This window comes from Rattus norvegicus, chromosome 18, assembly GCF_021556685.1.
Source record: "Rattus norvegicus strain SHRSP/BbbUtx chromosome 18, alternate assembly SHRSP_T2T, whole genome shotgun sequence".
In the NCBI taxonomy this organism is placed as follows: Eukaryota; Metazoa; Chordata; class Mammalia; order Rodentia; family Muridae; genus Rattus; species Rattus norvegicus.
Window position 1 is genome coordinate 66207334 of NC_141551.1, and position 21372 is coordinate 66228705.

Sequence of the window (21372 nt, forward strand, 5' to 3'; positions counted from 1 at the left end):
GAAGGAAGGTTTTAAACAGGATTAACCGACTGTAAGTTGATCTTAACGTCTGTCTTCTGTATTATTGCTAATGAATGGTTATTTTCAAGTATCATTAGAAGGACCCCTCTGAAGATCTTCACCAGCGCCCTTCAGTCATCCTCCGGTGGGCGGGAAGGGAGCTGGGCATTGCCCTTGGATTAACACACTGCAGGTTTTGTACCTGTTTTGCTTTTCTCAAATTTAGTCTTAATCTAGCCCTCAAAGTTGATTGCATTCTTGATTTGATTACACTTTATTGATTTTTCTTGCTACTGCTATAATTATTTGCAGACAACCTATCTCTCAAGCTGATAAAATCCATCTGAGATACCAAGTTACTGAGGCTCTCACTAGGGTTAATGGGAGCGGCTGACTCAGAATAATAGGAAGTGGCCAACTTGAGTGTGGTGAAGTCATAGCAGTTTGACCCCAGTGGAGCATTCTGGGATGGAATTGTGGTAGCTTTAGCCACACATGTGACCAATACGCAGTTACATATGCGTGGACTCCTTGGATTTCTAGAATGAGAAGGCAAAGCTTCAAATACTCACACAGACACACACACACACACACACACACACGCACACACACATTTAGACTTTTAAGAGATATTTCAAATTTCAGAGATAGGATTTGACATTTTAAGGAGGCAGTGGAGACAAGATGGTAATTTCGGGTGACTGAGATGGCTGAGCAGTTGAAGGCCCTTGCTGCCAAATCTGATGACATGAGTTTCATTCCCATGACCCATGTAAAGATGGAGAGAGAGAGAGATCACACACACGCACACACATATACACATGTACGTACACATGCATGCACACACATGCACACACATGTACACAGATGCACACACATACACATGTATACACACATACACATGTACACACACATACACATGTACACACATGCATGCATACAGAGTGGGGGAGGGAGACTGGGAGGAGAGAGAAAATATAAACAATATAAAACTAAGATAATGTCTAAAGCTGACGTGGAGATATTCTAGGATGAGCCGCATTAGGTTGTTTGTACAAAGCAGGCTTAGGGAACTTTGGAAACTTGGTTCTGTTAGAAATTCTACATTAAGCTGAATTCCTTATGTTTCTGTCTTTTAATACTACAGTATTAATGGAATATCATAACGAAGCTGCAGAACTTAAATGCACATGTCCTGACCTTGATGTGGTCTGCGATAGATTTTGCAGGTTGCTTACAATAGACATGTGGACCCAGTCTTCCTGAGTGAACTTGAGAGCACTGCTGTAGCCTTAGAAGGTGCCACTCTGTGCCTGGCCTGTTCCTCTGGGTGAGGTCAGGTCTGTGTCAGATCTGCCACTCTTCATTTCTCATGGGCCATCTCCTGTAGTGTGCATAGTCAGTATGTCATTGTGCATACAGGCACAGACTTAGATTATGTATGACCGACTGTATCCTAGATTTTTAGACACACGGAGAGGATACATGTTTCAATTATCCTCATGAAATAATAAAAATTGCACTTAAGCTCAGTAGTGTAATTTGGAGGCAGTTACTGTGTAGCTAGTGGATAGCTAGCCTTTGGGTTAGGCAGCATGCACTGTGGAGAAGCATGCAGCGTGCAGCATTGCAAGCGGGCGAAGCTGGAAGCAGGCACAGTGCTAGCTGGGCTCTTTGAGTCCAGAAAGCAGCAGCCCTGAATTAGTGCTGTGGCAGGAGGCCTGGGAAGGGGGAATCGAGAAGTGAGTAGATTTAAGTGCCTGCTGGTTACAGCGAAAGGGAATTGATGCTTCCTAAAATTGTGGCTTTGGTCACTGCTGCAGTTTGGGTATACTTTGTCTCCTAAAAGTTCTTGTCTGGAGACGTGGCCCTCAGTACTGTGATTTTGAAGCGGATGGGGTGGCCCAGTGGAAAGTGACCAAGTCATAGGGTTCCATTTTTATAATGGATTAACGCCACCCTTGGAGGGAGCATTGTGGCTTTCACAGGCATTCCTCTAACGGAGAGCTGTAATAAAAAGATCAAGCCCAGCCTTTTCCTTCTCTCGCTTCTCTGTTTGCATACCTGTCCCCTTGCTGGCACCATGCTGTCTAGCCAAATAAAGCCCTAAGTTGCCTGAGCCCTAGGTATTTTGCTTAGCAACAGCCAGTTGAGTCTTTCAAGAAATAGAATGGCTGCTGCTGAAGGGTTGACCAAAGAAGACAAAACTTTATTGAGTTTGACATTTTAATTACCCTTCTTTTGAGACAGGGTGTTTCTACATAACTTTCACTGTCCTGGAACTCATTATGCAGACCCAGGCCAGCCTTGAACACAGATCCATTTGCCTCTGATTACTGGGAACTGAGATTAAAGGTAGCAAATATCAGCATAGGAAGCTTTAATTAGCTCTGAGCACTAGGTTTTGTGGGGACAGAAGCCAGGTTGGATTGTAATGTGAAATTGGACAGCAAGGACAGCTATTCAGTAAATTTTCATAGGTAAGTTTGAGAGTCACTGAATAAGAGAGGAAAGAGACGACACTTCAGTTCAAAGATTGGAATGGTTAAAAACATGGGTCGTGAGAGAAGGAATTGTGGAGATCAGAAAACTGTGTTCTCAGATAGCAAGGCCATGTAACTACACTAGTTAGGGAGGAATGTGAAAGGCACAGGAAACTAAGGAAAAGGGATAGTCAACTGATGGAGATTTGGGGGTCCGAAGGAGGGAATGGCAGCCCTGAGTTGTGAGCTGCAGACCGGAGGCTTCATTGAGATCTGGAAATAAGAGTTGCTGCTTTTGACCCAGTGTAACTAATGGCAGGTAAGTGAGGTTGAACAGGGGAATGGTCCAAGGACAGATGGAGGTCTCCAAAAATGAGGACAGAGTTTGGGTTTAGAAGGACAAAACATAATGAACTAAAGGATGGTGTGTGTGTGGGGGTGTGTGTGTGGAGGAGTCAGAGACTGGGGGCTATAAAGAAGCTGCTGCTTTGGAGGGAGAAACAATGGAGAAAGTCTAGAAAGCAGTAGGGAGAGCAGAAACAACCTTTCGGATCCCTAGATGCATTGTCTCAAGGGGTCAGAGAAAGGGGCCTGAGTCTAATGACTGGGACTGCATATAGAGAACTGAGCTTTCTTCTCGCTCCCAGTTAGCTGCCCTAACACAAGCTCACTCCCCCACTAATAAACATAATTTAAAAATTAAAAGAGCTCTGGATGTAGCTCAGGGATAGTGTGAGCTTAGGGATTGTTTCTTTTATATTAATAAATTGGAGCAGACAATCTTCCTTTTCATGACAATTTTAATGCAGATCATACAGATTAAATTTAATTACATTATTTTTCGTTTAGTACTTTTAAGTTCAAGACAGAAATAAGATTATTCAGGCTAGGGCTGTTCGATGTAGGGCTAAATGTGTAATGGCATTTTGGCTCTAATTAGCTTATTGGAAAGAATTTTCAAAGTTGAGGCAAGCATGATTCTAAATTTGAGACTTCTGTAGAGGAAGCCCCAGGAGATTCTACTTGAGGGGGATATAATTGATCAATTAAAATAGTGCGGTGCAATGTGCTAAGTAATACAAAGGTGACTGGGTGATATTTTAGGTAGAATGTTGATGACAAGTTTCTCCGCTAGTAAGGTTTAGATGAGTTTTGAATGGCAAGTGACCATTCTCCAATAACTTGAGAGAAAAGCTTTCTATGCGAAGGAAAGAACTTGTGCAAAGTCTTTAAGGAAAGGTGCACCAGTATGTGAGTGAGGACAGAAAGAAGGGGAGGTGTTGGAGTGAACTGAGTGGAGAGCGGAACCCAGATGAGGTTGAAGACGACGACGACGACGAGCTGCCCATAGTACAGGGTAATACAGAAAGGCCCAGGCTCGGTGCAGTTACACGTTAAGAATGTATTGTAGGGTAGCAGAAACAGGCCAGGGTTTGAGTTGGGATCTGTTGAGGACTACTGTACTTGTCCAGGCAGGTGACAATGACTTAGGCAGTGCATATTTTATGAATTAAAAAAAAATAGAAAAGAAGACTGGTCAACTGGTCACTATTTTTTTCCCCAAAGAGTTTATAGTTTTATGTGTACAGAAATATCCTTAATAAATGGGTAAAGGCTATTTTCCCTAATGAATAAAGTCATTATTAATTAGACGCCATCATTGCTGCTAATTAGCCATTTATTTAGAAATTTGGGTATAATAATAATAGTAATAGTAACACAAGTTATAAGCTTGCTGGTGAGAGCACTTTGGTCAGTAAAGTGTTAGGTTTGTCCAGCTTTTGGGGATTCACATGTATCCCACTGTGGTAGAAACCTCTGAGAGCACCTGGACTTGGATGTCACATTAATAATGGAGGTCGATTTGAGGATATGGTTGTGTGTGTCATGACATTCATGTGGTTTTATTTGGCTACTCATTTCTGCTAATGATTTCATTAAATTTTATAGCCCAATTTTCCAGACCTAGAATCTGGGGCCATTGTGTCATACAAAAAACCGCTTGTGTGACTTTTCATAGTTCTCCCAAGAATGCATACACATGTCAAACAATTTTCTATTCCCTGGATCTAGAGATACAGGGGCTGTAAACTGACATGGTTCCAGGAAATGAACTTGCATCCTGCAAGAGCAGCAAGTGCTCTTAATTGCTGAGCCATCTCTACATCCGTGTGTGTGTGTGTGTGTGTGTGTGTGTGTGTGTTCGAGAGTGTGTGCGAGCGCCTGTGCCTCCCTGCCTGCCTACAGCATTTATGTGCACCACATATATGCAAGAGCCCACAAAGGTCAGAAGAGAGTGTTGGATCCCCCGGAACTGGAGTTAAAAGTGTGAGTCACCATTTGGATGCTAGGAACTGAACCTGGGTTCTGCAGAAATAACACGCACAGAAGCCATCTTTACAGATGTACTTTTAAAAAGCTATGATGAATTGCCAGGCAGCTTGCATTGTGGGCGTTTGATTTTTGTGAAATTTGAAATTGCTACTTGAAAATAACCTTGCTTCTACTCAAGCACATGCAAGTTATAACTGCCCTGGAAAACCATAAAAGGTTACGTGTCTTAAGTTTCTGTAGCATGCCTAGTAGTGTGTTAAAGGCCGGTATTTATTCAGGATTGATTTGCCAAGACAATCACACACTTTTTTACTGATGATCTTCATCTCTCTGCCTTCTGGAATGTAAGCTCTAAGGCAGGGACTGTTTACAAATGACATTTTCAGCTTCGGGTTAGGACCCAGCACACAGTAGACACAGTCTTTGCACAATGACTGGCTAAGACTGTATCAGTGTCATTATCATGGCCATTTTGTTTGATCTGTAGAAGAGTTGCAGTAATCATCCTGACCAACGGATAAGGGAATTGACCATAGTGGCAGCGAGTCTTTGCTTCCCCATTAGGGTATAAATATCTCTGGAACATGTTGTGTACTCAAAGCTACAGAACGAACATGGTACATGGTGATATTTTACAGTGTCAGTTCTAAAGGAGCACTTAGGGTAAGCAGAGCCACAATTTTCACCCTGCGATAAAATAAAATTTCAAAGTGAAAAGTTATTGTCAGTGTGAAAGTAAACCTTCTATGCTGTGGTTATAGGGTTAAGCTATCTTTCATCCAGCTTTTCTCCAAACCTGACTGACAGGGCTGGAGATGGCTCCAGGGTTAAGAGGACCTCCTGCTCTTACACAGGACCAGGGTTCAGTTCTAGCACCTGCAAGGTGGCTCACAGCTACTTTATAAGTGCAGTTCCTGATACTCTCTATGCCTCTGCAGGCAATATGACCAAGTGATACGCACAGAAACACGCAGGCAAACACATTCATACACATAAAATAAAGATAAATTTTAAAAGTCTGTCTAAAGAAGGTGATACATAGAGTCTAAGTCACTATGCTGTAACAGGTAAATTTCTCATGCATATCTATCTGTAAGACTTCTTGTGGGGTTGGAGTCAAACCCAGGGCTTTGCATGCTATGCAGGCACTTTCCCACTGAGCCATGCCCATGCTTTACACACGTGACCTGGAGGGAACTGAGGTCAGCATATCTTTGAAGCTTCATAAACTGCATGGTTTCCTTCAGTCTCTGAGGACACCTGTATGGATATTTTTTCCTCCACATTTTCCCCCTAGCAACAACCTTTCATATTATAGATGTGCATGCTTCTCACATGTGTGTAGTGTCAGAATGGCAGTCAGTGCTGTGCTGTCGATAGAGGAACAGCTGGAAATACTGGATTGAAATGAATCACTTGGTAACAACTTTTCCCACAAATAAAACTCTGAACAAAATGTAGGGAACTTTATGTATCTGTCTACTGATTATTAAGGGTTTTTTTTTGATGTCTTACAATCAAATTGTCTTAAAATGTGATATTTTAATACAAACTCTTAAAAGCAGTTCAAGGTCTGAGTCACAGGGTGAATGCATTCTTCCCAGTCATGTGACCAGGACTTTTCAGTGCCACCTCATCTAGAATAAACGGAAATAGGAATAGAATTGATGTTAGCAATTAGTAACACTTATCAAAGAACATGAAGGTATTTAAAAATTCTTGCAGTCAGGCATACTTGAGTGTGCCCATAATCCAGGGACTGGGGAGGGCAAGGCAGGAGAAGGATCATTTGAGACCAGGGGTTGGGAGGCCAGCCTAGGCAATGTAGCAAGAACCTATTTCAAAAACAAGAAGTAGAAAAGGCCCCACCAGCTTTCCCTTGGAGCTGTAGCTCATTTCTGAAGTTAGGTATGTTTAGTAGTTACTTTAAAATTGTAATACACCATGTTTGGTAAAACAGTATTTTGTTTTAAACATGAGAGCTTTATATGATCACAGGAAATAGAAAGATACCACTAAATTTCAGTTGGATAAAATACTAATTAATATTAATAGTACTGATAAAATATCACTAAAGATTTTTTTCAAGTCTGAAATTGGAAATAACTTTGGAAATGACATTTTTTATTCAAAAACAAAATGTAGACTGCTGACATGTTCCCTCGTGTGTAGAGGATCGATGGCTTTTTAGTGTGTTATTGTGTAACTAGGCAGAACTAAGACAGTTCCACTTGTAATTACCTACCTTAAGTAAAATGGAAACTGATGGCAGCTTTAGAGGGCGGTGAGCTGCATGTACTTTGAACACTCTGAGGAGGCAGGGTAGAAATGCCGGCGGGTGCTGGTTTATAGAACAGTTCTACAACCTGTGTCTCGGTGACCCGTTCCACAGTACTGAGACCCATCCCTTCCCAGCCACTTTCACTGCGTGGACCTTAAGTCTTAAGTCACAGGTATCTGTGGAAGGCCACTGAAGAAAGTAAAAACAAATCTGCTTCTTTAACAGGACATATTTTTAGAGTTTTAAAGTTCACGAGCTTTTGACTAGAGGGCTGGGCTGGTTTATAACATTGCAGTGAGTTTGCTGGTTAAGTTTGTAATGTAAAGGAACTTCACTTTTTTTATATTTAAAGAGGATTTCAGTTTTATGAGCAGCTGTAATTGTGCTTCACGCCCAGGTGATGGTGTTTAATGCCCAGGCTCATGGCAGAGTGCCAGTGGTCTAGGCAAACTCAGGTAGCAGGTAGCTGTGAATTAAATGACTATTTGGCAGTTAAGGGGAGAGTAACAATACAGTTTACTGGTTCTGTGAACTTCTGGGAAGCCAGTCTTCAGTCTACTTGGCAGATTGTCTACGAGAATATTATGGAGTACAACATTGTCACTTTGTTAACTATTTAAAAGGAAAGGAAAAGGAGTGTTAAAAAATGATTGAGTGAACTCAAGATGAGGATATCAGGTACATTCTTCAGTATCTCTTTCTCTCTTACTCCGGGGTGGGGCTAGAGAGATGGCTCAGAGGTTAAGATCGCTGGCTGCTCTTCCAGAGGTCCTGAGTTCAAATCCCAGCAACCAAATAGTGGCTCACAACCATCTGTAATGGGACCTGATGCTTCATGCAGATAGAACACCATGTATATAAATAAATACACCTTTAAAAAATATAGACTAGGATACTTTAAGATTACATAGAATGAACCACCTCACTAGAGACTGTGGATCCTAACAATGTATCTTGAATATTTTAGCAAACTCTTCTCATTTTTCTCCATTAACCTAAGAGCATAAATATATAAGAAACACCAACCTTAGCTTTTAATACTAATAATTTCCTATGGTCTCATCTTTGTGGACCTAAGACTCACAGTGAAGAATAATACAGGATATACTTAATGACAGCAGCTGTTTTCCTTAAGAATTAGATTAGGATTCTTTGAGATTGAACACTGACCTTCAGTGACTTTGTTTAGGGCTCCAAATGTTCTCAACGATGTAAGCCAGAAATGTTTGATGTCTTGTATGCATCCCAGTGTTACCAAAGGTGTCTTTAAAACTGCACACGTAGCACCCAAGAAAAAGCACCAAGCCTGTCTACCGTTAATCCCAGTGCTAGGGAGGCAGACAGGAAGATTGGTTCTTTCTGGCCAGTTGGTCTAGCCACATTGGTAAACTTCAGGTTTGGTGAGACACCTTGTCTGAAAGTAAGGAGGAGAGACAACTGACACCAACCTATGGCCTCTATGCCCAGGCACACATATGCATGCATAGATACACCAAATGTGCACAGACAAGCACATGCATACACACAAAGCCCATTCCTGAGCCCCATTAAATAATAGTAAAAAAAAAAATCCACACATGTGTGCGTATGTGTGTGGGGGGTGGGCACGCCCATGTGCTCATGTACATGTGTGGGGCCATTCCTATTTTATGGCGCATGTGTAGAAGTCAGAGGACAACTTGTGGGATTCCATCTCCTCCCTTCATGGGCCTTCAAGGGTTAAACTCGGCCCCAGGCTCCTCCATCAGTGAAGCCACCGGGCTGGATCAAGCTGCACACTTTCTGAGCTATCATCCTTAGATGATTGTTTTGCAGCCTGCTCCTTGAATTTGCACAGTTACAGATGGTTAAGACCAAGTGCTAGGAACTACTCTTGTGATAGTTGTTCGAGATAAACCTACCTCTTGACGATAAGCATGTCCTCTGGGGAAATGAGGGTGAAAGAGTGACAGGAATGCACGGTACACAGAAGACGGGTGTGTGCTGTGGGCAGAGACGTTCATAGTGGGTCTCAATGTTACTGAAGCTGTCATAGCTGCCAGTCACAGCTGCCAGGTGATGTTTACCTGCTGGGCTTGCTAATATTCAAATAGTGGCCACGGACTCCATACCTACTCTGCTCGACACCGCTCTTACGGTTCACACAAATGAGAGTTGTCCAGGAATGCGGGAGGTAGCCTTGCACCTCTCGTGGGCAGCTGCAACAAATGACCAACCAGGTCAGTCCAACATTTCTCCATCTTTTAGTGTCTGAGAGAAGCTAGAAGAATGGATTTCATACCAGACTCCACCCTCAATCTACTAAAGACCCTGAAAAACCGTCCGCACACACACATAGTTGGACTTGGACTACCTGCCGTCAGTCAGGAGTCCTTTTTTAGAGTAGTGCTATCCCCAAGGCGAGCATCAGCATCATCACCAGTGCAGACCTCACACTGATGCCAACTGCCTGGGTCCACATCAGCCTAGCAGATCGGAAGCCCTGGGGATAGCACCTGTTATCCTCCTCCAATACGCAGGGTGGTTCCAGTGTAAACTCAGATTCGAGACCCACTCTTCAGTAGTGTGCAATTTCCCATTACCGTTCCGCATGAGGACAGTAAAGACATAAGCTCGTCAACTCTAAGTTCCCGAAAATATCTCTACATAGAAATGTCAGGCATGAATTACTCTCAGTGTACGGCTTTTTGCATCTTTTGTGAGAGTCAAAGTGTTGATTAAGTTTTTGCTACCTTTGCATCGGACATTGCAAATGACATTAACGGGAGCTCTGTTTTACAATTTGACCTCACTAAGACATGTTTGACATGCTATTTACTGGGTGATTCAAATTTGATAAATGCCATGTGACCTTCTAAAGCTTTGATTTCAAATCTTGCCAAAAGCATGACAATAAAGAATGCCTGTTAGGCTGGGTACCTGCCCATCATAGGCAGCCTGACCTATGTAATGGGTTCCAGCATGGATTATGTGGTGAGACTACCTCAGCAAACAAAGCAGATATGCAAGGTGGCTGTCCCTCAGTGTTCTTGTGTGCACAAGGCTTTCAGACTGTGTGTTCTTTCAGATTTTTGGAATATCTCCACATATGTAATTAGGGCTCACTTGGTGGTCAGACCCAAGTTGGCGCCTGCAGTCTTTCCTTATGTGTGTACATTATACATGTACACAGGCAGTTTTATGTACTACATTTTACAAGACTTCACTTGTTTGCACCCCATTCTGTGTGTGGAATTTGCCATTTTTATCATAGGTGTTCAATTTTTGATGTTTTAATTTAGGCATGTCTCCTCATTTTTTTAAAAGATTTATTTATTATATATAAGTACACTGTAGCTGTCTTCAGACACACCAGAAGAGGGCATCAGATCTCATTACAGATGGTTGTGAGCCACCATGTGGTTGCTGGGAATTGAACTCAGGACCTCTGGAAGAGCAGTCAGTGCTCTTAACCGCTGAGCCGTCTCTCCAGCCCATGTCTCCTCATTTTATAAACATTTTCAAAAATGAATTCCGTTGACTGGAATCAGTACTTTAGTGTGATTTTATGTTAAGTGTGGATTCACTGCTAATTGAGTTGGGTTTTTTGCTCCTTTTTTTTATTGGATATTTTATTTACATTTCAAAAGTTATTCCTTTTCTTGGTTTCCTGGACATAAGCCCCCTATCCCATCCCATCCCCTTCTTCTATAAGGCTGTTCCCCTCCCAACCCACCCCGCTTCCCACCCCACCCACGACATTTCCCTACACTGAGGATCCAACTTTGGCAGGACCAAGGGCTTCTCCTTCCATTGGTGCCCAGCAAGGCCATTCTCTGCTACATATGCAGTTGGAGCCCTAGGTCAGTCCATGTATAGTCTTTAGGTAGTGGTTTAGTCCCTGGGAGCTCTGGTTGGTTGGCATTGTTGTACATATGGAGTTGCAAGCCCCTTCAGCTCCTTCAATCCTCTCTCTAATTCCTCCAGTAGGAGGTCTCGTCCTCAGTTCAGTGGTTTGCTGCTAGCATTCGCCTCTGTATTTGACAGGCTCCGGCTTTGCCTCTCAGGGGACATCTATATCTGGTTCCTGTCAGCATGCACTTCTTAGCTCCATCCATCTTATCTAGTCTTGGTGGGCGTATACATATGGGTCACATTTGGGGCAGGCTCTGAATGGCTTTCAGTCTCTGCTCCAAACTTTGCTTGAGTTAAGTTTTAATGCTTACATATTAATGCTAATATGTGTCCCTCTTGTTAGAATGTGGAAATAATTGTGATCTTTATTGCTGTCTTAAAGTTCTTATTCTTCCTCAGATACGGTCACTTAAATGTCCCTCGTACTCTGCTAATCAGATAATATCAGACGAAGAATTAATGCTACACCTACCTTACTTATGAAAAAAATTAATATACGATAGAGTGCTTAAAATGCAATTTTAGAGAGGCTGGAGAGATGGCTCAGCAGTTAAGAATCCATATTGCTCTTTCAGAGGCCCTGAGTTCAGTTCCCAACACCCACACAGCTGCTCACAACCATCTAACTCCAGGTCCAGGAGATCTCAGTGCTTCTTTGACCATTCCATGCACTTAAATGCATGTGGTGCACATACATAGAATCAGGCATACATACATACACACACAGACACAGACACACACACACACACACACACACACACACACAGAGATGTAAAATAAATACATTTAGAAATAATTGTTCCTTTAAATATTTAACTGTTGACACTGTCTGAAGTTGGAATAATCTTATTTAAAGTTCTGGAGTTTGAATTTAAAAAGGTATTGATTTAATAAGTTTTTCATTTAATATTAATGAGAACACATTTCTATTCCAGGGTAAACCAGACCTGAACACAACATTGCCAATTAGACAGACTGCATCCATTTTCAAGCAACCAGTCACCAAAGTCACAAACCACCCGAACAATAAAGTGAAGTCAGACCCTCAGCGGATGAATGAACAACCACGTCAGGTAAGGAGCCCTTTCGTCTCCAGTCATCGTTTCCAGAAAATTCTGGTATTCTTACCAGGCACAGTTCGGGTAAATTCTGGTTAAATTGGAATGCATTTGGAGGAATGTTTTATATCCAGTCCTATTGTAGAGAATAGCCATAATACAGGACTTAATAAAATATTTTAAAGTGAATTAGAGTGAACGGAAGCAATAGCATTGGCAATGGCTTTAGTTTTCCTGTGTTATAAAATGCCTGAGGCTCGGTTGTCCTAATCTTAGTTTTTTTTAAAGACTATTTTTGTAGAGATAGTATTAACTAGAAGGCTTAATCATGGAGCTTGTGTTGTGTTTGGTTTGAAAACATTTTCTATTATTTGGAAATTGCTTCTTTACCCCTCTGATTCTGATTTTTAATTTCGAGGAATCTATATCAAACCTTTTGAAAAACTGAATTAGATACAGTTTGTCAGTATGGGTATATTACTGTGAGATCCGTTTTTGTATAAGTTCAATGCATTTTTCTCTTTCTTTATTTCTTCAACTTATATCTACCGGAAACTTTTCTTAGTATTATCTGAAAGGCTCCCCCGTTGCTAACGAAAGTCCCCCGCCAGGGACGAAGACTGTATAGCCTTCCAGATGGCTCTGCTGGTCCTCCCTCTTGTGGTCAGAAGTTAGGTACTCCATGAACTTCAGTCACGGCTGGGGTGAGAAGGTGGAGGGAGACACTGTATTTCCTCTCTTCTCTCTGTTTCTTCCCACTTTCCAGCTAGAAGCTCCGATTGGCCTACAATGAGTGTCTCTTGCTTGAATGCTGTCCACTCCATCTTGTCATTTGATTTGTTTTACACCAGTCCTTCAAGCGTTTCATCCTCACATTTCACAAAGGACTGGGCCAAACCCCTCAGACATTTGCTCTAGAAGAAACTACAGGAAAAAAAAAAAGTCAGTTCCCACATCCTCTGCAGTGTTTTTTCCTCTTCAGGTGAGCCAGGAAAACAGAAGATGTTTGGAGCCATTGGATCAACATCTTGCTATAGATGTCTCAAGATTTGAAGTTCTAAACTTGCTTTACTGTTGGTCCCCAAGAGATTCAACAGGGGCCATGTAAGTGTATCACATCAAGTATAAACGATGCGTACCTGCATGTGCCATTAGGGTCCTGTCAAAGCAGAGGTTTTCTGTGGGCCATTCAGCTTTCTGCGTGAGGTTTTGCCCTTGTTTGTCTCCCACATTTGGGATAAGTGCACAGCTGTGGGTGTGTTCAGTTCGCTTCAGCACAGAAGGGATCCTACCATCTTGACCTCTGTTTTTATCAAGCCGTTCTCCGCTTGCATTTTCCATAGATGAGCTACGTAGCTGTGAATATCTGGCCTCTGGCTTTTGGATGAGTTAAAATTGGTTTCCTTACAAAGGCTTTTATCATTCAAAGATTTTTGAAAGTTTGTAACTGAGGAAAACTTTCCCAATCCCCCCCAAAACAGAGGTAGAATATAATAACCCCTGCTACTATCTACGTGGGAAATTTGAGTTGTGTTGAGAACAGGTTTTATTTAATAGATTCTGTCCTCATCTTTTCTTTGCTAGATCATTCTCAATGTTGTGTTTAAACTTGTGTGCTCTATTTAAAGATCAATTGATTGACCTATTTGGTCATTTTAACAGTGATTTCATTATTTAGTAGACCTGAATCCAGTCACAAATTGTAAAAGCTGTGGTAACTGCTTTGTGCTGGATGTGTCCTTGCCTGTAGAGATCAGTAACCTAGAGATTTAAACCAGACACGAGCAGAATGGTACCTACTCATTCTTTGGTTTGTTGAATAGTTTTGAGTTTTCTCTCTATTACTCTGATATGGTTTATGGAATTATTCTAAAATGAAAAGCATATGTTCCTTCTCTCACTCTTGTCAAAGAATTTTAGCATCAATCCAACACAATCTTTTGAAGGTCTACGCTTTTAGCTGGTGTAGACAGGGTTATAATTATTTAGCAGGTTACCTCTGCAAACACAGCTGGTTTCCAGTTATTCTCATGTACCCTAGTAATCGTCTTAGGATTTTCTGATCGCACCAAGACAGTTGTCTTTTACTCTTCATCATCTTCAACCTAACAGCCGAAGTAACATTCGAATGCTGTTCATCGGTATGAAGGTAATAAGGAGGTTTCTATAATGGTGTTATTTAAGTAGTCTAGTTTAGATACAAATCTGTTAGTGAATGACCCTGATTTTAATCATATTTTGGCATAGACGGCAGAACAACCATTGCTGAGTAGATGGTTGATGGAAATACATGAAGACAAAAATCATTTTAATTTGCTCTGTGTTATTTAGATCTAGGAAAGTAGACAACCGTATAAATTAATCATTTCTCAACTTGACAAAGTTATTTTTATTAGGCAGTGAGTGAATTAGACAATGAGATTTATATTTCTGAGGTTCCCATAGGTAACATGTTTTTATTCTTTAAATATATCCTTCTCTTTTATTAAGGTATTAAAGTTAGCGGTATAAGCATTGACCTTAGGCTTAGAATTGGAATGAATTTTAATTCAGGCTCCACACTCAGCAGGTTTGAAGTTATAGATGAGAAGGAAAAAGATGAGCAGTTTCGTTTTTTATAGAACAAGCACTTCATGCCCGGGTCATTATATAGACTCATTCAATATGAATTCTGTAAACTATAAATTACAAATGTATATGGATTGACTCTTTTAAACGCTTTATCTTTAACTGTGTAAACGATTATATTTAAAGAGGGCATTAACGCAGAGTTTAATACAACACACAGCTATTTCTGCATAAATTAACACTATAAAGCAGAAGTGGAAGGTATTGTCCCTGGACTGTGTGGCCCTGCAGTAGGGTAAGCCGCTGTAGGGGAAGCAGCTGTAGGGGAAGCAGCTGTAGGGTAAGCAGCTGTAGGGTAAGCAGCTGTAGGTAAGCAGCTGTAGGGGAAGCAGCTGTAGGGTAAGCAGCTGTAGGTAAGCAGCTGTAGGGTAAGCAGCTGTAGGGTAAGCAGCTGTAGGTAAGCAGCTGTAGGGTAAGCAGCTGAAGGTAAGCAGCTGTAGGTAAGCAGCTGTAGGGTAAGCAGCTGTAGGTAAGCAGCTGTAGGTAAGCAGCTGTAGGGGAAGCAGCTGTAGGGTAAGCAGCTGTAGGTAAGCAGCTGTAGGGTAAGCAGCTGTAGGGTAAGCAGCTGTAGGTAAGCAGCTGTAGGTAAGCAGCTGAAGGTAAGCAGCTGTAGGTAAGCAGCTGTAGGGTAAGCAGCTGTAGGTAAGCAGCTGTAGGTAAGCAGCTGTAGGGGAAGCAGCTGTAGGTAAGCAGCTGTAGGGGAAGCAGCTGTAGTTTGCTTTGTCCTTCCGTTAGGCTGAGAAGCTGGAGCGACTCTCCTATCAGATCATGAGTCCCAGTGGGAAGGTCATCCCAGCGCTTATTTAACTAGCTATACCAAACACATTCAAGGGGGCTGGAGAGATGGCTCAGCGGTCAAGAGCACTGACTGCTTTTCCAGAGGTCCCGATTTCAGTTCCCAGCAACCACGTGATGACTCACAACCATTTGTAGTGGGATCTGATGCCCTCTTCTGGTGTGTCTGAAGACAGCTACAGTACACTCCCATACATAAAAGTAAATACATAATTCTTTTTTTTTTAAAAAAAAGACATATTCAAGTTTTTAAAATTGAGTCCCGATTGTGATGAGAATTTCTGTCCTGGTTAGTTAGTTCCCTGACTAAGAAAGTTATGTGGATAACTCACTGTTTGAGTCTAATTTCTTTAATACATGTGTTTTTGATCCTGTCTGGTCTCTTTTGTGTTTTATTTTTGAAGTTTTTTATTTCCTTTAAATTGTGGAATTAACAGAGCTGATGTACCTTCAGTGTTTTTAGTAGTCTCTGAACACTGTTTTTCTGAAAGAATAATCATGGTTTTCTGTAGAGCTTAGTATGGGAAGCCACTGGAGATGATACCTGAGCCCCACCTCATCTATTTTGTCTTTGATTTTCTAGTCCTCCTTCGTCAGGATGTAGAACTTTCCCCTTCTCCCTCCTGGAGGCCTACCAGCCTTTTTTTATTAGAATGATTTGCTTAAATCATATTAGAAGAAATTAGAAGAAAAGAAATATAACATTTTCAACCCCGGTGCATTTAGCACTGTGTGCGAAGGTTTTTATGAGCATGTCGGTGTCTGGTTGTCGCTATCTAGAATGTGACTGCGCGTTGTAGGTGTTGTAGCGCCACGAGTCCTCCGTGGGCTCCACAGGTACTTTTGGTATAGTCTCGTCGTAATGGCTTCATGACTAAGACATGGGTCATCAAGCATGGAGTCCCCAGATGTATATTCTATTCCTTTCTCTTCTCTACACAGAAAAACTGACTGTCTGGGTAGAGAACAAAAACAGTGTGTCCTGTGCGGGTTAAAGCTCTTACTCTAGGGAGTTTGGGGAAGATGCCTCTTACAAAGTACCACATAAGTAGTGTAGACGGATGCTGTGCGTGATCAAGGCAAGGCTACTCTGGCTAGGAAGCTTTGGGAAAGCCAGAGAATGTTGAAGGTTAAGGGACACCCAGCAGCAGTAAGTGGGTGCATTGGCAACAGACAAGTAGAAAAGTTACTTAGAAACGAAGTGTGTGGGGCCTTGCTTTTTGTTGTTGGTTTGTGGGGATTTCAGTGCATGTGTCATTTATGTATGCGTGTATGTATGTATGCATGTATGTATTTATTTATTTATTTTTACAGTACTAGGGTACACATTTGGGGCCATCCCTGTGCTAGGCAAGCACTCACCATTGGCTGTATCACTATCCCCAAAATCAGGGTTTTAGTCGGAAATAACAGACCAGGTTGTCGAGGACTCCTTAAATGCTGGCCTTTAGAAGTTGGAAGTAGGTTTATCATTTGTGTTCTTTCTAAGAGAAACACATTTGGGGTAGATAAAAGAGACATGCTTTCTTTTAGCTAAAGCAATCCCGATTATTATTTTTTTTACCATTTAAAATACTTTCTTTTAGCATTTTAAAGAGCACACTAGTGATTATACATTTGTGTATTTTTAAAATGTTTCATGTAACATTGCACAGTTTGGGGTTTTATGTTCCTGTAATTTGTAAATTTATACTAAATGTTGTGCTAGTAATTGTAAGTTATTATTGCTTATGATTTTCCCAACTACATCCCAGTTTAAGACAGTGTCCATGGAGTTTTTGTGCATATTAAGTCTCTTCTCTTTGTTACAATGATTCTCAGAAATATCATTAGCATGAACTTATGATTTTGATATATTCCATCAAATTGATTTCCACAGAGTTGTACCAAAGTAGAAGACTACCCAGTGGCCAGTTAAGCACCTCGGTTTCATTTGTCTTCTGTGGCACTGCATGTTACTTCTAAAGTGTTTCCTTTTTATGTTTATTTACTTCAACTTATGTTTATTTGAATACGTGTGAAGCTGAGTGGACAGAGGCATCTGTGTGTCCTTTTGTAAGGAGAACGCAGCGTAGAAGACTTTGACTGTTTTGTTGCTGTTGTTACCCTGAGCGGAGTTTGAGGACACCTCCTGTGGCGTAAGCTAGTGTTTGTGACTTTCTCACAGGCCTCTGCGGTTTCCCCTCCCCTGCGAGCCGAGCCGGTCCTTGGATGGCTCCTTTCCTCCGCTGGCTCCCAGCGCTTATGTTAACAGTTCCCAAATCTGCATTTTTTTCCTGCACCTGCTTGTTTGGTTCAGTCCCCATGGAAGTGTCCCAAGCACCACCGGATCAGCTTGTTAGGCTCTGTACGTCAAACCGGCTGGTTCCTGTTTGTGCTCTATTTCATTAAAATGGCCCCGCTCGCTCACCTTGCCGGGGCTCTGGGGGAGCCAGAGCGCGAGCATTCTGCTGCTCCTGCATCTGAACCCCAAACCTTCCAGTTCTGCATCTGCTGGCCTCACCCTAACACTCCCTTTAACACAGTCCTTGTCAATTTTATGTTATCATTCTTATCGCCGCACACCAGGAAGCTTCTAGCAGTTCATTGCTTCGTGAGTCACTTTACAACAAAACGGACCAGGCGTTCTTGACAATGGTGTTCACCGTGTTTTCAGGGAAAGTAGGCCGTGGAGGCCTGTGCTACTGTCCTAGTGGACATCGGCCCTCTGCTACTCAGCTAGAAAACGCAAGCTCGAAAGGTGGAGATGGAAATCCGGAATCTAGGGTCTTGGCTAAGTGTGGTGGTGCACACCTTTGATCAGCAGCGCTCCAGAGGCAGAGGATGGCTATCTGTGAGTTCGAAGCCAGCCTAGTCTACATAGTGAGTCCAGGATAGCTAGGGCTATGTAGAATGGCCCTGTCTGAGAAAAACAAAAGCAAGATGCACAAACAAAAAAGAACTTAGTACTAAACACATCTGTCTACAGCATAGTCCCACGTAGTTAAAACAAACAAGCAAACCTAAACAAGACGTCACACAGAAGAGAGACCATAGGTACTGGAGCACAGGTAGAGGTGTTACAGCTGATTTCTCCCACTGCCCTGCGGTTCTGAGGTGAAGGTAAATCGGCAGCAAACACACTCCCCTTCCTTCACCCACTACAGAGCTACCGTTTTCTCTCTCTGCTTTCCTCCTTGCTCCCATTGGTTTATTCTTCTTATGCATCTTAATTAAGGTTTCTGTTGCTGTGATAAAAACCAAACCAAACCAAACCAAACCAACCATGACCAAAGGTAACTTGGGGAGGGAAGGGTGTATTTCACCGTATACTTCCTTATCATTATTCTTCACTGGAGAAGGAAGTCAGAGCGGGGACACAAACGGCAGGAACCTGGAGGCAGGAGCTGATGCAGAGGCCACATTCCCATGGCTGGCTCAGCCTGCTCTCTGGTGTAAGTCTGGACCTCCTGCCTAGGGATGACAGCATTCACCGTGAGCTGGCCCCTCCCACATCCATCATCAATCAAGAGATGCTTGCCAGACGTGCCCATAGCGCAGTCTTCCCATTGAGAGTCCCTCTTCCCAGATGACTCTAGCTTGGCCGGGTTGACCCAACACCAACCAGGACTCGTTCTTCTGTCATGTGGATGTAAGGAGTCTCTGCTCAAGCCCTGAGGCTGCATTTTAGTGTTCAGGATAAAGTTAAAGCGCCTTAACACGACTTAATGCTATGCCCTCTCCATCTTTTGAGACAGAGTTGCCAGGGACTGATGGTAACAGATGGCTTTCAGCTTCTGATGCCCCTGCGTCCACCTCATGGTTACTGCTGTGATCACTTGCTTGGACTGAGCCCAGGTTTTCCTGAGTGCTACTGAAGCATTCTACCAATTGGTTTAGCTCCCCCCCCCCCAAGCAGTTTCCCCAGGTCACATTTTATTTATTGATTAGAGAAATCGATAGCTGATCACTATAAATAAGTTAGTTCTTAATTGTAAAAATTAATTTATTGCCATGAACAAGTTACTAACGAGTTAAATTGGGGCGCGTGTTCCATCGTGTTTGTATGGGGATCAGAGGATAACTTGCAGGCAGGAGTAGGCTCTCTCCTACCACCATGCAGTTTCCATGGGTTGAACTCCAGACCCTGGATTTGATAGCAAATGCCTGTAACTGCTGGGCTCACTCCCCAGGGCGCTTCTTGATTTTCTTGAGGTTTACCGCTCTGGCTTTTTTCTTTTGCCCTACACTCAGATAACACTGAAACTTGGTTTTCAGCTTTCTGTGTGGGTGTACTGCTCATTCCTCTCACCCTTCTATACCTTGCTCATGTTCTGCACATTTTCTTTTTAACCTTTAACTGCCTAGTTTAGACTGGTCCCAGAACTCTACACTTTATCTGTTCTAAAAGCCTGTGTTTTATTAAGTCTGGATTTAGAGATCTGCCTGAGTGGTTTTTCTTCCTTCTTTTTGATTGGCACCATAGTTTCCATGTCAGTTATCCATGTGTATTTTGAATTAATTGAATGGGATTCCTTTATTTATTCACTTATTTCATTTATTGAGATTACCAGGGACCTGCTACTTCCCTAAATACTGGGGCTATTTCAGTGGACAGGACAGTGTCCCTGTGGTCCTGGAGCTGACCACCTAGTATGACAGAGTGAGGTAGGAAAATACTTACGTACTAGACAATGTTGTAAGTGCAATGGACAGCAGGAGTGGGAGAGTACAGCGTCTTTAAAAGGAGGCCTGGAGAGCTGGTTCAGCACTTCAGAGCAATTGCTTCTCTTCCAGGGGACCAGCATTCAATTCCCAGTAGCCAGTCGGCAGCTCATGACCATGAGTAACTCTAGTTTAAGGGGATCCAATTCCTTCTTCTGACCTCAGAGGGAAGCAGACATAGAAGTGATCAGACACGAATGCAGGCAACACAGCGTACACATTAAAGAAAAAGTAGAGGAATAGACAGAGCTCTTTTTCTAGCTATTGTGCACAGTATAAGAATTAGCTTTATGGTTGGAAGATTATTGGAGAAATTGTGCTAGGCTGTTAGGACATTATCGGTAAGGCCATGAGATAATTGATGAGGTTTATTGACAGATCAGCTGCCTTTGTGGGAAGAATGTTTAAAGACTATTGCCCCAGCAGGATTACAGAAACACCAAAGAGCCACTCAGTTTTAATAAATAATAAAATAAGAAGTTGGGTATTAGAATATTAATAATCTTTAAAATCATTGGAGATCTGGTTAGTAAAAGAGGGTGGTTGCAACCCAGAGGGACACCAGTTTTGAGATATTAATTTACTGTTCTTTATGGAGGCAAGGGTTATTGTTGGAACATTTTATGTAAATTTAAAATGAAAGTGTTTATGACTGTCTCACTCACACCCTACAGTTTATGCTCCCAGTTCCCTTTAAGACATGACAACTCAAGTGAGGTGACCGAGGGCTTTTTCTCCAGTGTTGGGGAGGGAGCTTCAGGGCTTTGCGTTTGCTGGGTCAGTGACCCACAGTGGAGCCAAGCTCCTAACCGTCCACTGTTTTTGCATTAGCAGAGTTTCTCTAAAATTCTGAAATGTAGATAAACAATATTAGAAGTGTCACAAAGTGTTTCACATCAAAACTGCTTGAGCCCATTGTCTCTTGTTTCTGTGCCCAGACACCATGTTTTTGTCCCTGCCTTTCTCTTTATGGTTACCATTGTGTCTAACAGTCAAGCACAACAGAGGGCGCCTTCATTGTTAATTCTGACTGCTGTTGCTTGTTTGCCCTCTTCCATGGTAGATGGATGCTGTTTTCTCCCGCTGCTGCTCCGCTGGCTGCATCACAGGGTTAGGGACATGGTTGACTTAATAATAGTCATGGTTTATCTTTAGGATCAAAATTCATGAGCAAGACTCATCGTGCAGTGCTAGG

At 42.3% G+C, this 21372-nt stretch overlaps 1 protein-coding gene across 2 annotated transcripts in view; it reads left to right on the forward strand.

Moving 5' to 3' along the window:
* Mbd2 (methyl-CpG binding domain protein 2) overlaps nt 1-21372 on the forward strand; it is a 67043-nt gene that overhangs the window by 14419 nt on the left and 31252 nt on the right. The window contains exons 3-4 of one of the 2 annotated variants that reach the window (XR_015642456.1): nt 11928-12065; nt 13033-13154. Coding sequence is in view for 1 of the 2 variants with exons in the window: in NM_001115025.1 (NP_001108497.1) it covers nt 11928-12065 (138 nt within the window). In the remaining variant the exon portion in view is untranslated. 2 annotated transcript variants of the gene reach the window in all.